General features: G+C 39.8%; 1 protein-coding gene and 1 long non-coding RNA gene across 2 annotated transcripts in view; one reads left to right on the forward strand and one right to left on the reverse strand.

The window, feature by feature from the left end:
- The window catches only part of LOC126443006 (uncharacterized), a 44,930-nt gene extending 29,506 nt beyond the window's left edge, over positions 1-15,424 (reverse strand). The window contains exon 1 of the long non-coding RNA XR_007581805.1: positions 15,221-15,424. This is a non-coding gene — a long non-coding RNA (uncharacterized LOC126443006). The remainder of the gene's footprint in view (positions 1-15,220) is intronic.
- Positions 15,425-15,528: 104 nt separating this feature from the next.
- Positions 15,529-17,373, forward strand: part of LOC126443036 (protein AF-17-like) — a 113,994-nt gene continuing 112,149 nt past the window's right edge. The window contains exon 1 of the mRNA XM_050090882.1: positions 15,529-16,153. Coding sequence (XP_049946839.1) covers positions 16,045-16,153 — 109 coding nt within the window. The 5' untranslated portion in view covers positions 15,529-16,044. The remainder of the gene's footprint in view (positions 16,154-17,373) is intronic.

Genomic DNA, 17,373 nt, shown 5'->3' on the forward strand with positions numbered 1-17,373 from the left:
CCGGACGCGGGTTTGAACCGTCGTCCTCCCGAATGCGAGTCCAGTGTGCTAACCATTGCACCACCAGAGCCTGTGACATCGTGGGGTCGAGAGAAAACTTGTTATATAGCTACAGTTAATCGACATCTGTTAATGAAGACAGAACATTTTTGGACTTTGTCCGTATCAGTCAATGTTTTTGCGACGTTCCGCAAAATGTAACAACTTTGTAATGCACAGTTACTGTAATTGATAATATAACAAACGAGACATCGTTAACGAGAATTGTCAAATTTATTTTGAAAGTTGGATTTGCACTCTCAACTTCCAGCAGTAGCTGCAGTACTTCAAGAAAAGAATTACAATTGAAAGATGTCGACGACAGTGGCAAAGTATGGTGAAAGCGGTTAAATAATGGCAGATCTTAGCTCCCGATCAGACCGTTTTGCCACCCAACATCACGGTACCAGTCAAACGTCGCATTAGGAGCATTCCCTGTGAAAGGACCCTTTATACCAAAGGACTGAAGTAGTTCAAAGTATTTGTAATAATAACTTTTCTACAGTGGAAGATTCCTTCTCATAACTAAACAATTTATTTAAAAAAAAAATATATACTTCATTATTTTTTTTTCTATAGTTATTTCGATTTCATCATTGTAGAACTACCCAGCAAAGGGAAATTACAGCTTGTGGGTTGACTGCCCTGATCACTTGCTCTTTTCTTTCCTTTTTGAAACCTTTTGGAAGTGAGGTTATGCCAAGATCTGCATTTTTCTACAACATCGTTTCTTTATAGCACAACTCTCTCGTACCTTAAACTGTGATGGTGTGTGACACTACTTTACTGCATTATATCAACATTTTTGATTCAGTGTCATACATCAAATAAATTAAACAGTTATTTCTTTGTTTGCCTCCTAGATGTCTAGCAAGATCACACATGTTTATACAATAACTCAAACAGAATGCAGTCAAGTATTCAGAATATCAATCAAAAGTGTCGAAAGGTTTAAATTACGAAGGATGAAAGAAAAACGAGCATTTCAAATGATGGAACGAAGTTAAAATTCGAGTGTGAGTGGGATAGGATAAGACAGAAGCAGCACAGAGAAAAGCTAAAATCATTCGGCAAGACAGGCAAAGGATTTCTAGAAAGTGATCTTAAAGCAGTACTGTAGCATGCCACTAGGAAAAGCAGCTGATAAGGCAATGACAAGTTTGCCAACACCCCAAGGAAATTAAAACTGGCAGAAAAACTGTTTGTTGAAAAGGTACCAGAATTTGTGAGTAATCTGAATCTGTGCCATAAATTAAAAAAAAAAAAAAAAAAAAAAAAAAAAAAAAAAAAAAAAAAAAAAAAAAAAAAAAAAAAAGATGTAAATGTCTGAATGAACAAATGAAAGCTAATGCGGTACAGTTTTATCTTTGTGATGACATTGGCAGAACAGAACCAGATAAAAAGGACAGAGTTACCATAAAGAACACCCAAACTGGGAAGAAAGGAGTGGTTCAAAAACGTATGAATATATGATGATTACCGCTAAAGGCTATGAAGTAGTATTCTGACTGTGTTATTGAAAAATCCAAGTTTTCTGAGCTTTGCCCACCATTTGTATTTCCTGTTTCCTCTATGTTCCGTAACATGTGCACGTAGATAGCACACTAACACGCAGTTAAACAGGAGTATTTCCACGTAGAATACTATAATTAATAGCCCTCGCGGGGGTGATCCTGAAAACTTTGCCTGTATGTCAGACAGGCTGAAAATAGGCAACTGCAACTTTGCACATATCTTCAGTGATGATGAAACAATTCGTAATGAAATACAATGTACCCAATGGAAGGTTTTGACGGACACCCCAAACTATAACGGAAACTGGATTTATATCTGCCTGTGTGAAAAAAGATACGCCTGCAGTTCCCAGCACTCAAAATTTCACTGTTATGTGGAAAGAAAAACAGCCTCGGCACTCTGAAGATGTAAAGAGAACATTTGTAAATTGTGATGCACTCATTCGGACAGATTTTGCGCAACACTACACCACTGTGAGCCGAGATGAAATTGAAAGTGTTCACTGGGATCAGCACAAGTCTACTATTTTCACTGCTGGCGTTTGGTTAAATTATCATATTATTGCTAATTATGCCATTATAAGTGACGATATGTCCCATATGGGCATTCTTTAAAATCCTCGTTCAGGATCTGAAGAAAAAACAGTCGAATTTTCAGCATGTCAAAATTTTTCCCATGGCTGTGCTTCACAGTTCAAGAATCACTTTACACTTTCTTATCTTCCATGTTTTCAGACTGAATTTGACATTTCTGCTCTGACTGGAATTTGCTGCCACTTCCCTCGGCAAAGAGGCAGGTTGACGGTGTTGGAGGAACTACGAAAAGAATCGTTTGGCAAATGGCAAAATCACCTCAGTAGACAGTAAACTTGCCATACAAATTATGTATATGTGCAAAACAGAATTAAAAATGTGTAACGCTTCTTTTCACAAGTGCAGGAGTAGTTCAGTCATCAGCGTCATTTCTGGATAGTCGCTGGAAAAATCTATAACCAATTCCATACCTTTGTGAAGTTCGTTACAGTTTGGTGGTGGTGGTGGTAGGAGAGTGAATAGAAAAGTCCTCATCCAGCAAAGGAAACAGTACCACTAAGCCAGGAGATTTTGTACTGCAGTGGGAAGATCCAGGACGAAGGAAGACTATTTGGCAAAAGTGAAGGAAAACGAGGAGGAAACTAACCCAGTATTACTCAACTACAAGCTGTATTTGGCCAGTAAATGAAGACAAGTCTTGAGAAGACATATCAATAATTGTGAAGAAAGTACAAACTCCTAATTTGATCAACAAAAGAGGCCAGTTTGTGTTTCAGCAGAAATAAATGCACATTTGCAAACTTGTCACTCTCCCCCCCCCCCCCCCCCCCCAATTTTGTATTGCATATATGGAATTGTATGATTGTTTTTACGTTAATTTCAATCATAAGTTCACTTTCATGCCTCCCATTTCATACTAAAGTACTACATCTCTCTCTCCCCCCCCCCCCCTCTCTCTCTCTCTCTCTCACACACACACACACACACACACACACACACAAGCAAAATGTAAAAGTGCACAAAAAAAAAACAACAAACAGGAAAGTGATATTGTCTGATCACAGTATCCACCAGTCATGTCTGCAATCAGTCAACTATTACAAATACCTGCTGTAACACTTTGTAGGCATACAAAGCAGAACAATAACCCGGGCTCAGTCGTAGGTTGAGAAGGTGCAACACTGTAGGGTAATATTGGGAAATGAAGTCAGTATACAGAGAAGACCACTTCCAGAACACTCGTTCAACTCATCCAAGAGTATTGCTCTAGTGTATCACAGACCCGTACCGATTAGGACTAATGAGGGGATTCTGAACTTACAGCAAGCAGGACAGCACAGACAGTCACCGCATCATCCGACTGACAGGATGGCACCACAGAGGTGCGGGAATACTGGATTTGGCAGAAATTCTGAGGTGGATACAAACTGACCCACGAAATCCTACTTACAACTATAGCCGGGTGCATATCATTCCGGTAGGGACCTCAAATAAAACATTACACTAGATTTTAAATCATCATTCTTACCGTGTTCTGTATACAAACAGAATGGGAAGAAACCATAAAGTGTGAGACTGAGAAATATCCTCAGCCGTGCACTCCGTCTGCAGAGTACGGACATAAATAACATAGACCAAAAGTGTGAAAATACTGAGGGATGCCGAGAGATAGGAATGCAAACATACAGGGAGAGGCAGGGGATTCATTGTGCTCCTGGTGTCAGTTGAAAACATATGTGAGCAGGGTCTGCAATGACCCATAATGGGAAGTTCAAAAAAATATTGTTACTTAAGTTTTGGAATTAACCAGGCTTTTAACTAATTATACACCTATTACATTCTAATTATCTTCTACTGCTGAATTAAGCTGACATGTATAATACCACAAAGATGTCTAACATCAAAACAGCAAAGTCCAAAAATTGACAAAAATGAACTTCCGTAGTCAGTTTAAAGTAGAAGTATATCACTATCACGTGAAGCAAGAATAGGCATCAAAATCAGCCTTTTCTTCGTCATACAGAGCACGGAATTCTCGGTCGTGCAACAGAATGCTCCGAGTTGTGCGAGCAGTCAATTTGTAATCGGCTCTGTCGAGCAACAATCTTTGAGTCAGAGCGTATAGCAAACTCTAGCTGTTTGTAATGTATATTCTCTGAACTTATAATGTTTCGTTTGTCTGTATCCTCAGACTTCTTACCATACAACATGCTGTGAAACATTATTAAATGCCTTCTCTAGAACAGATAGTTAAAACCTCACTCACAATGGAAATATATTGGCAACAAATAGACCTGACCCCTCTGAGGATGTCCACATCAAAACTGGTATCGGTGAACACGATGTGGTGGTTGTTGTTGTGGTCTTCAGTCCTGAGACTGGTTTGATGCAGCTCTCCATGCTACTCTATCCTGTGCAAGCTTCTTCATCTCCCAGTACCTACTGCAACCTACATCCTTCTGAATCTGCTTAGTGTATTGATCTCTTGGTCTCCCTCTACGATTTTTACCCTCCACGCTGCCCTCCAATGCTAAATTTGTGATCCCTTGATGCCTCAAAACATGTCCTACCAACCGATCCCTTCTTCTAGTCAAGTTGTGCCACAAACTTCTCTTCTCCCCAATCCTATTCAATACCTCCTCATTAGTTACGTGATCTACCCACCTTATCTTCAGCATTCTTCTGTAGCACCACATTTCGAAAGCTTCTATTCTCTTCTTGTCCAAACTGGTTATCGCCCATGTTTCACTTCCATACATGGCTATACTCCACACAAATACATTCAGAAACGACTTCCTGCCACTGTTGTGGCAACAATAATTATGAAAGTCCAAAGGACAACTAAAACATGCAGAAAGGTACGCATCTTCAGTAAACTAGATAAAAAATCAATAGTTTTGTACCTCTATGAGAAATTTGAAACTTTCAGCACGTCATGAGGATGAGGACAGATATTTATGCAGAAAAACAGTCCATAATGTAATGGAACCCCCATGGTGTACAGCCACTGTAAAGAAACTTGTACAGAAACACAGAGTACTGCACAACAGGTGTAAAACAAAGCACACGGCTATAAATGCAGAGATGCTGAATGAAACACATTTGGCTGTCAAGAGAGCAATTTGTAATGCCTTCAATGAGTACCGCAGCAGAATATTGTCAAGTGATCTTTTAGAAAACTCAAAGAAATTCTGGTCGTATATAAAGGTTCTCGGTGATAAAGTTAAAGTCCAGTCACTCGGGAATGAGACAGGAACTGAAATTGATGGTAACAAAGAAAAATGAAAGAACATAGCATCCTATGCCTACGATATCAGGAATTGGCCAACTCACACATGTACCTGGGTGTAACACTTTGCAGGGATGTGAAGTGAAATTATCACATAGGTTCAGTTATGGGTAAAGCAGGTGGTAGACTTTGGTTTATTGATGGAATACTGGGGAAGTGCAATCAGTCTACAAAGGAGACTGCTTTAAATCACTCACGTGACATTCTAGAATACTGCTCAAGTGTGTGGGACTGTACCAAGCAGTGGATATTGAGCGTATGCAGAGAAGGGCAACATAAATGGTCACAGGTTTGTTTGACCCGTGGGAGACAGTTACACAGATGCTGAAGAAACTGAACTGGCATTCTTGAAGATAGGCATAAACTAACCTGAGAATGTCTACTAACAAAGTTTCAAGAACCAGCTTTAAATGAGAGCTCTAGGGATATACTACAACTTCCTACATATCACTCTCATATGTACCATAAGAACAAGTATATAATAACTACAGCATGCACAAAGGCATCAAACAATCATTCTTCCCACACTCCATATGTGAATGGAATGGAGAGAGACCCTATGCCATCATCCAATTTATGATGAAATGCCTTTTTTTTTTACTGCTATAAAGGAAAGTAATTACAATGTCACTTTATTTATTACTTTTTCTGAAGATTTTGGAATTTAAACAGAGACAGACACAGACACAGAGAGAGAGAGAGAGAGAGAGAGAGAGAGAGAGAGAGAGAGAGAGAGAGAGAGAGGACAGGGTGTTACAAAAAGGTACGGCCAAACTTTCAGGAAACATTCCTCATACACAAAGAAAGAAAATATGTTATGTGGACATGTGTCCCGAAACGCTTACTTTCCATGTTAGAGCTCATTTTATTACTTCTCTTCAAATCACATTAATCGCGGAATGGAAACACACAGCAACACAACGTACCAGCATGACTTGAAACACTTTGTTACAGAAAATGTTCAAAATGTCCTCTGTTCGCGAGGATATGTGCACCCACCCTCTGTCGCATGAAATCCCTGATGCGCTGATGCAGCCCTGGAGAATGGCGTATTGTATCACAGCCGTCCACAATACGAGCACGAAAAGTCTCTACATCTACATTTGGTACTGTGGTTGCGTAGACGAGAGTTTTCAAGCGCCCCCATAAATGAAAGTCGAGAGGGTTGAGGTCAGGAGAGCGTGGAGGCCACGGAATTGGTCTGCCTCTACCAATCCGTCGGTCACCGAATCTGTTGTCGAGAAGCGTACGAACCCTTCGACTGAAATGTGCAGGAGCTCCATCGTGCATGAACCACATGTTGTGTCGTACTTGTAAAGGCACATGTTCTAGCAGCACAGGTAGAGTATCCCATGTGAAATCATGATAACGTGCTCCATTGAGCGTAAGTGGAAGAATTAAAATAAGCTCTAACATGGAAAATAAGCGTTTCCGGACACATGTCCACATAACATCTTTTCTTCATTTGTGTGTGAGGAATGTTTCCTGAAAGTTCGGCCGTACCTTTTTGTCACCCTGTATATGTAATTGTTGGATTCAATCGTATTCATATCATGAAACGTCTGCTTGTGTCTGTATATGTGCAGATGGATATGCGTGTTTGTGTGAGTGTATACCTGTCCTTTTTTCCCCCCCTAAGGTAAGTCTTTCCACTCCTTACCCTCTCCCTTAAAACCCACATCCTTTCGTCTTTCCCTCTCCTTCCCTCTTTCCTGATGAAGCAACCGTGGGTTGCGAAAGCTTGAATTTTGTGTGTGTGTCTGTGTGTCTATCAACATACCAACGCTTTCATTAGGTAAGTTACATCATCTTTGTTTTTAGATATATTTTTCCCACGTGGAATGTTTCCCTCTAATATATATATTAACCCTCCCCCCACAAACCATGGACCTTGTCGTTGGTGGGGAGGCTTGCGTGCCTCAGCGATACAGATAGCCGTACCGTAGGTGCAACCACAACGGAGGGGCATCTGTTGAGATGCCAGACAAATGTGTGGTTCCTGAAGAGGGGCAGCAGCCTTTTCAGTAGTTGCAGGGGCAACAGTCTGGATGATTGACTGATCTGGCCCTGTAACAAAACGGCCTTGCTGTTTTGGCACTGCGAACGGCTGAAAGCAAGGGGAAACTACAGCCGTAATTTTTCCCGAGGGCATGCAGCTTTACTGTATGATTAAATGATGATGGCGTCCTCTTGGGTAAAATATTCCGGAGGTAAAATAGTCCCCCATTCGGATCTCAGAAAGAAAACTGTCGTTTTACGGATTGGAGCGTGGAATGTCAGATCCCTTAATCGGGCAGGTAGGTTAGAAAATTTAAAAAGGGAAATGGATAGGTTAAAGTTAGATATAGTGGGAATTAGTGAAGTTCGGTGGCAGGAGGAACAAGACTTCTGGTCAGGTGACTACAGGGTTATAAGCACAAAATCAAATAGGGGTAATGCAGGAGTAGGATTAATAATGAATAGGAAATTACGAATGCGGGAAAGCTACTACAAACAGCATAGTGAATGCATTATTGTGGCCAAGATAGATATGAAGCCCACACCTACTACAGTAGTACAAGTCTATATGCCAACTAGCTCTGCAGATGACAAAGAAATTGAAGAAACGTATGATGAAATAAAAGAAATTATTCAGATAGTGAAGGGTGACGAAAATTTAATAGTCATCGGTGACTGATTTCTGTAGTAGGAAAAGGAAGAGAAGGAAACATAGTAGGTGAATATGGACTGGGGCTAAGAAATGAAAGAGGAAGCCGCCTGGTAGAATTTTGCACGGAGCACAACTTAATCATAGCTAACACTTGGTTCAAGAATCATAAAAGAAGGTTGTATACATGGAAGAAGCCTGGAGATACTGACAGGTTTCAGATAGATTATATAATGGTAAGACAGAGATTTAGGAACCAGGTTTTAAATTGTAAGACATTTCCAGGGGCAGGTGTGGACTCTGACCACAATCTATTGGTTATGAACTGTAGATTAAAACTGAACAAACTGCAAAAAGGTGGGAATTTAAGGAGATGGGACCTGGATAAACTAAAAGAACCAGAGGTTGTACAGAGATTCAGGGAGAGCATAAGGGAGCAATTGACAGGAATGGGGGAAAGAAATACAGTAGAAGAAGAATGGGTAGCTTTGAGAGATGAAGTAGTGAAGGCAGCAGAGGATCAAGTAGGTAAAAAGACGAGGGCTAGTAGAAATCCTTGGGTAACAGAAGAAATATTGAATTTAATTGATGAAAGGAGAAAATATAAAATGCAGTAAATGAAGCAGGCAAAAAGGAATACAGACGTCTCAAAAATGAGATCGACAGGAAGCACAAAATGGCTAAGCAGAGATGGCTAGAGGACAAATGTAAGGATGTAGAGGCTTATCTCACTAGGGGTAAGATAGATCTGCCTACAGGAAAATTAAAGAGACCTTTGGAGAAAAGAGAGCCACTTGTATGAATATCAAGAGCTCAGATGGAAACCCAGTTCTAAGCAAAGAAGGGAAAGCAGAAAGGTGGAAGGAGTATATAGAGGGTCTATACAAGGGGATGTACTTGAGGACAATATTATGGAAATGGAAGAGGATGTAGATGAAGATGAAATGGGACATACGATATTGCGTGAAGAGTTTGACAGAGCACTGAAAGACCTGAGTAAAAAACAAGGCCCCCAGAGTAGACAACATTCCATTGGAACTACTGACGGCATTGGGAGAGCCAGTCCTGACAAAACTCTACCATCTGGTGAGCAAGATGTATGAAACAGGCGAAATACCCTCAGACTTCAAGAAGAATATAATAATTCTGATCCCCAAGAAAGCAGGTCCTGACAGATGTGAAAATTACCGAACTATCAGTTTAATAAGTCACGGTTGCAAAATACTAACGCGAATTCTTTACAGACGAATGGAAAAACTAGTAGAAGCCGACCTCGGGGAAGATCTGTTTGGATTCCGTAGAAATGTCGGAACACGTGAGGCAACACTGACCCTACGACTTATCTTAGAAGCTAGATTACGGAAGGGCTACCCTACGTTTCTAGCATTTGTAGACTTAGAGAAAGCTTTTGACAATGTTGACTGGAATACTCTCGTTCAAATTCTGAAGGTGGTAGGGGTAAAATACAGGGTGCAAAAGGCTATTTACAATTTGTACAGTAACCAGATGGCAGTTATAAGAGTCGAGGGACATGAAAGGGAAGCAGTGGTTGGGAAGGGAGTGAGACAGGGTTGTAGTCTCTCCCCGATGTTATTCGATCTGTATATTGAGCAAACAGTAAAGGAAACAAAAGAAAAATTCGGAGTAGGTATTAAAATCCATGGAAAAGAAATAAAAACTTTGAGGTTCGCCAATGACATCGTAATTCTGTCAGAGACAGCAAAGGGCTTGGAAGAGCAGTTGAACGGAATGGATAGTGTCTTGAAAGCACGATATAAGATGAACATCAACAAAAGCAAAACGAGGATAATGGAATGTAGTCGAATTAAGTCGGGTGATGCTGAGGGAATTAGATTAGGAAATGAGACACTTAAAGTAGTAAAGGAGTTTTGCTATTTGAGGAGCAAAATAACTGATGATGGTCGAAGTAGAGAGGATATAAATTGTAGATTGGCAATGGCAAGGAAAGCGTTTCTAAAGAAGAAAAATTTGTTAACATCGAGTATAGATTTAAGTGTCAGGAAGTCATTTCTGAAAGTATTTGTATGGAGTGTAGCCATGTATGGAAGTGAAACATGGACGACAAATAGTTTGGACAAGAAGAGAATAGAAGCTTTCGAAACATGGTGCTACAGAAGAGTGCTGAATATTAGATGGGTAAATCACATAACTAATGAGGAAGTATTGAATAGGATTGGGGAGAAGAGAAGTTCCTGGCACAACTTGACCAGAAGAAGCGATTGGTTGGAAGGACATGTTCTGAGGCATCAATTTAGTATTGGAGGGCAGTGTGAAGGGTAAAAATCGTAGAGGGAGACCAAGAGATGACAACACTAAGCAGATTGAGAAGGATGTAGGTTGCAGTAGGTAATGGGAGATGAAGAAGCTTGCACAGGATAGAGTAGCATGGAGAGCTGCATCAAACCAGTCCCATGACTGAAGACCACAACAACAACAACAACCATATATATTAACAACAATCGTCAAGCGAGTTTGTTACTACGTACCTCAGCTAGCTTTTTACCACCAGTTTCATACGTATTTGTGTAAGTCACACACATTGCAGACACGTGTCACTCTTTGCTCTTTTACACTGCAGTACCCAGAGAGGATGTTACATCATTTTAAACAGTTTTACATTTAACCCTCCCCTCTCATCCACATCCTAATCCCTACGAGTAGCAGAGTTATCTTACGCCCACACTACTTTTACTATAAAAACTGGCCAAGTGCAAGTAGGATTTACGTGGTAAGGATTCTGTAAAAACTTAATTGCGTATACTGATAGTTAATCCTCCTCCCTCCTGGAATCGAGATGTTATTTATATTGATAATGGCAAGATATTGCTCCCAGGAATTCCAATACTATATTAAAATCTCTACAAAGAGATGTGGACTTTGGCTTATACATTTAGAAAGAGAAAATTTAATAAAATATTTTTTATTTACTTTCAAAAATAATACAACCTATATCTTATGATTACATGCAGTAATATGTTCCTCATAAGTTTTTGATGGATGATGAATGCAAAGTAAGCTCTAAAAGCAAAAAGATATTTTTCTGTTACATAATTATAGTTTGACAATTTTTCGATGTTTTTGTTTACTTGTACTGCGAATCCTCAGTTCTTGCCAAATTTCATTATTCTAGGTCAATGGGACAGGTTTCGGCGAGTGTGTTTGCTAATATCAAAATATGTAACATAAATGGCCATATCTCTTAATTGTATTGACTTAAGAGCTTTAATTTTTGGCACCACCGGAGAACTGTAAATATTAGTATCTGCCATAAATTTCAATTTGACACGCTTACCATTCCTGAAAGAAATGCTTCTTAACAGAGATGCAGGCAGGAGGGCAGACAGACAACAAAGCAATCTTATAAGGATTTCAATTTTACTGATTAAGGTATGGAACTCCGTTTTGTATATACCAAATTTTCTTGAAATTTCTTCAGGCATCTCCTACTTACACTTTTATGTCACCCCTTCTTACCCCACCCTCAGTCGTTGGGGTACTATGGAGGTATTGCTGAAACACACCTGGGCTGAAACACTGTTACCCTGAAACTATTGATTCAACACTAATATCAATCTTGTTGAATATGTTTATATATCGCGGCTTCTCATCCACACCCCCACCTCTAAGCGTGCAGGCACATGTAAACTGTCCACAGTACTTTCATAACGATAGTAAGTGATGAATACAAAAATTAGGTTGAATCTGGTGCAGACCCTTCAGGAGGGTCGGTTTGTTTAGGGGAAGAGACTAAAGTCCGAGGTCATCGGATTAGGGAAGGAAGTCGGCCATCCCCTTTCAAAGGTACCATCCCGGAATTTGCGTGGAGGGATTTAGGGAAATCAACGGAAAACCTAAATCAGGAGGACCGGACGCAGGATTGAACGGTCATCCTCACGAATGCGAGTCCTATATGCTAACCACTGCGCCACCTCGCTCGGTGACCTTTCGGTGTTATCCTCACACATCACCCCATTTTCACCCTATCTCCACTCCTGTGGAAGGCATCTCTACCTCTATGGAAGGCAGGTCATTCTTACTCAAACAGTGCTCCAAGTAATTGACAGATAAAATAACAAGCAGAACAACATTAAATCTCCATTGAATTAAGTACACCCAATCCAACTGCTACATTACATCGTCCCAGAAAATTGTAGATCAGGCAACATAATCAAATCGACACGGAATAATGTTAAAAGAGCAAGGGAACAGGTCTTAGAAGATGACAGTATTTCTACTAAAGAGAGTGGTAGCAATGTAAGTGTCGAAAAGTAGGAGATATTCAACAGATTCTTTAAAAAGGTATGTTAAAAATTGTTTCAGAGGTGAAAGCAAAATAGTTGGCCTACACTGGAGAATCGATAAAGTTGAGATTCAGTGAAAAGACAATCTGTCACATGGCCACATCTGGATTAAGGACAATAATCGTGAACCTACAAAGTAAAAGTCCATACGAAGTTGACGAAATCTCCAAGACACTAAAAGCTCGTATCTCTCTAATCTGCTATGTTCTCAGTCATATGTGTAACGTGATAATAGTTCAGGCCTTCTGCCCAGACATATCAAAATATGCCACTGTTAGGCACCTCTACAGAAAAATGTGACTCCACAGATGTCAGTAAATATTGGCCAGTCTCATTCCTTACATTATTTTTCAAAATTTCTGATTAGCTAATGTAAAAGAATATTGCAACCCACCTGAGTAATAATGGGATATGTAATGACTCACAGGTTGGATTTCAAAAGGACTGTTCTATTAAAGACCCTATTCATACCTCAGATGGATACAGAATAAAATACCACCAGTCTGGACCTTCTGTAACTTCGTAACGGAACTCTATTGTGTCAATCACAAAATTAAAACGCTAAGGCTTTGCCACATCATTCGGTATGGACTGCACTGTCATCCCCTGCCAAAGACACCATTTGGACGGGCGACGCGGCTAACACATCACTCTCCTGGCCATTGCCAGTTTGGCAGACATTTTGAGTCACCACACATCACTTGAGTAGCTTCTCAGCTGACAGCACAATCACGAATGCACCCCTGGTCTCTTCCCCCCCCCCCCCCCCCAACAACAACCACAACCACCACCACCACCACCACCACCACCACCGCCGCCGCCGCCGCCGCCGAGGAAAAATCCCAAACAGTACCAGGAATTGAACCTGGGTACTCCGCATAGGAGCCAATGGGCCACCACTCTACTACAGAGCTGGGCGATTGTGACAGTCTCTTATAGAAATTAAGTTCTTATGGAATAAGTAGTTATTTAAGAAACAGATTGCAGGAACTTGGCCTAGGCCATTGGTGTAATACAAAGAGGGACGATACATTGTCCGCACGGGTAGAAATTACAATCGGGGTCCCACAGTGTTCGATTATTGGGCCCTTACTGTTCTCTGTTCATGTTAATGAGCTAGCATATTATTGGAATCAGAAGACAGAATTAGCACTGTTTGCAGATGATACAAGCATTGTTCTGAAGCTGAAAAAGCAAGCAATTGTAAAGAAACAGTAACCTAAACAATGTTCTTCTGAAAGTTAATTAGAGTAGATTCAGTTTTCATTCCATCCCAAACATGAGATGATTCTTGAGTGTGTGGAACAAGTCAGGAAGTATAACATAAAAATAATGACTGGTTTTGCACAAATGGGGTAGCTTTAAACATTGGAAAAAAAACAGCCATTCCAGGTTTGCTTTGGCCAAAATATCCCAGTTCCTACTAATCAAATAACATAGGCTACAAACAAGAAATAATAAACTGAGAAAAAAAGTTTCAACTGTCTGGCTAATTCTGGCAGAAGAATAACTTTAGGAAGTGAGTTAACATATTTTTATTCACTGTTGTCTTATGAGATAATATTCTGGGGAACTCCTTGCTTATGCAAAAAGTATTCATTGCAGAAAAGAAAGTAATCTGAAATGTGTGTGGGGCACACAGACAAACATCTCATACACGTCTCTTTAAGCATCTGGGACTACTGGACTAATCTCACTATACAATTTTTCCCTCACAGAATTTACCATCAAAACGCCATGTGAGAGTGTGATTAACATAGATAATTCCAACTGCAACACTAAAAGGAAAAAGATATGGATTAACCTTTAATGAAATATATGTTTTGAAATGTAGATTAAAGATGTTTCTCCTCAACTACAGCTCCCATACCATAGAGAAATTCTTGAATGGAAATAGTCATTTTTACATAAAAGAGCCTGTAAGTGACCAGCACAAAGCAACATAAAAATTCTCCTAATGTTAACAATAAATGTGACTTATGGAACAATAACTATCAGATATAACAGAAAGAACATAGCACTCAAGCATCTGTAACTTCTACCTTGTGTGGGTATATAATAAGGATTGCCCCCCCCCCCCCCCCCCCCCCCCCAAGGATTCCAGGCCATCAGCATGAATCTATTCGCAGTGGGCACCACACCACAAAGATATAAGTTGTATTTCTGACACATACATTTCCAATACATTATATTATTATATATTTAATACATTTAACTTTCACAAATACTGACCATGAAAGACTTAATTCAAATTGCCCACTAATTTTCAATAATAGTTTGTCGACGTCTAAAAACTTAGTTCAGAGCTAAACTTTCACTCATTGTAAGATACCGGTATTGCAGTAAACACGTGCAGCTTTCACAACACGTCAAAGTAAAAACTTTCTTTGCAAAGCACAGATGATGCTTCATATTTCATAATGATCTTCCACGGGATTAAACTAAAAGGAAGCATGATATATTGAAATTTACTGCATTTAAACTATTATGTTCGTGTGATAACGTTTCACTTCTAAGTACAATTTTACGTATGTTGTAATATATGAGACGGTAAATGAGCAATTGTTTCAGTTTAAAACACAATGAACTTAACTGCAAACTACAGGCGTGGCTGCAAAGGCTTTTGAAAATCTGATATTTCAACGAATGCTTTGTATTTTGTACGGAATAGTATGTTTATCATTCTGCTGCGTCTAAAATTTTAGGGAGTATGTAGCCTCCCGTCATCTCGAACGGGAAACTAAATATTTACTGAAACATTATAGCCACTGCCATGACACACTAGTTAAAGTATGTAGCTTCCTCACCAGTGTCGACAAGATAGACTGTTGAATGAAAAACGACTTCTAATTTTTTGCTCAAAACTTATACCTACGTTTTACTATCGTTGTCTTCTATGTTAGCGTCCCAAAGCTCATCAATCAAAGATAATGCTTCGCTACAGAAGACCATGCCGGTAAGTCTAAGTGTGAACAAAATTTAGTTTTATGACTGACTGACTTGTTCTTATATATGGTAGGTGGTATTTGGTACTGTAGACATTGATCTGATACACTTGTTGAAGAAAAATAGAAGTATTACGGGGCTACTTAGCGTTCTATGGAGGTCGTTATAAAAGAGAAAGTCGGCAGCGCATCTTTGATCGAGTAACTATCCCGCCAACGCGCATGCGCGATAGTGTTTTGCTCGCGTACAATTCTTATTGTGTTTGGAAAGGCGAAAGTGTGGAGCGTAAAATGGTGAATTCGTCAATATTTACGTGAACTGATTAGTGAGGGAGGATTCCGTTGGTAAACACCGTTGAAGACGAGACGTCTGTCGCAACGGTACTACAGAGAAGGCCAGAATTGACCTGTTCACCACGGTTGGAAGCTCACATCACTCTTACTGTTTATTTCATACTTTTCCGTTTTCTGCTGTAGCTAAAAGGGAATTAATAATTTATAAATTGTACAACTCTTACGCGGATAGGAGAGCTCAGCAAGCGTGGCATCTGGCTCGGACTCTCCTCGAGACCGGGTTATACAAGAAGGCCCCGGGATGAGGTGACTTTTCGAAACGAGCCTTTTGTTCGACGAAGGCACATCCAAGACGCGGGGTCAAAATGAGACACGAAAGGGCAAGGGCGCTGGAGGACGGCGGAGAAAGAAGGGCGGACGAGACAATGGGCTAACACAGCAAGGTGCAGACCAGACAAGCATGAAGGAGATGGTAGGGGGGTGCTGTGTTTGTTCAGATGAGAGAGGGTGGGCTGAAAACCCACTCGTCTACTGTGATGGTCAAGGATGCACTGTGGCGGTACATCAGGGTGAGTTTTAGTCGCGTAAATACCATTGTATACGCTGTGCTTGTGCAGAGGACATATGCGCTAACATAACCTCAACGCTGTCCACATGAGAGTGTAAACAAACAGTGTTCGAATTTATCCATTTATTAGCCTTTGTTTTTTGAATTTGCTTCGTGCTACTAACTCTGATGCATTTTGTGTCAAAAGCAGTTAAGTCAGGTATTAACTACATAATGTCGTGGAACTACTGTCTGTGTTATGAGGGATGAAGTGAACAAAACTGCAGGATATTTACAGAAGTTCGTGCTATGACGAATATTTTAGAGTACTTTCTTGTCCAGATTTTGCCGTTGAAGGGGCCTGCAGTGGAATTATAAGGCATATGCCTTACAGTAGCATCATTCCAAGAATTTCTCTTGAGAAACACTGCTTTGCTGGATTTTTTTTTGTTTTTCCTTCTTAGCATTACCTATCCTACATAACAAAGAATAATTTCAGGGCCTATAGAAAGGTCTCATCAACGTTAGCTGAATAGTTTTCTAAGAACTGTTAATAGTTGAGGATGGCACATTTATTACATGAAACAAAAAATGGAGTGCCATGAGGTACTGTAGCACTTTTAGAAAGAAAACATGTAAGACTGCTGGAAACAAAAATATTTGTTGCGCTATTACTGGACAAAATTGAGCATAGGTATCATAACCAACTGCTCCATTAGTGCCTTTGAGATAAATCGTTAGATTTAACATGTAGGCCTATGTAATTTGCTAACAATTTAACGTCATATATTGGATATTTCTGACATAATTTGGGATCAGGAGACCAAGAAAAGTGTTAACTAAGAGATTGTATGTGTGAGGAAGGAATTAAAATAGGTAAGGAGAATTTGCTCTACTCCAATATGTAATTTCATTATTAAATAATTGGTGTAATTTTGAGGTGTGCATTAAAATGCAACAACATAGAAAAAGAAAGTTCTAATGCAGTAAAGGTTATGGAGATAATGTCTGATAAGTGTCTGTATCTTCACTTACCTATTTCTGAAGAATGGTCTGTTATGAAAATTCAGGTGCACATATTTATGTTATGTGATTGGTACTGTATTTATGTTAATGCTGCCAGAATGTGTGATTTTTTTGTGTGAATGATGCTGCCTTTGCAGTGTTCCTATTTGCTCAAATAATAATTATTTTAGGCTACACCATTATACTCTTGTTCAGTTGCTACATTTAATTGCAGTA

This window comes from Schistocerca serialis, unplaced genomic scaffold, assembly GCF_023864345.2.
Source record: "Schistocerca serialis cubense isolate TAMUIC-IGC-003099 unplaced genomic scaffold, iqSchSeri2.2 HiC_scaffold_1420, whole genome shotgun sequence".
Taxonomy (NCBI): Eukaryota; Metazoa; Arthropoda; class Insecta; order Orthoptera; family Acrididae; genus Schistocerca; species Schistocerca serialis.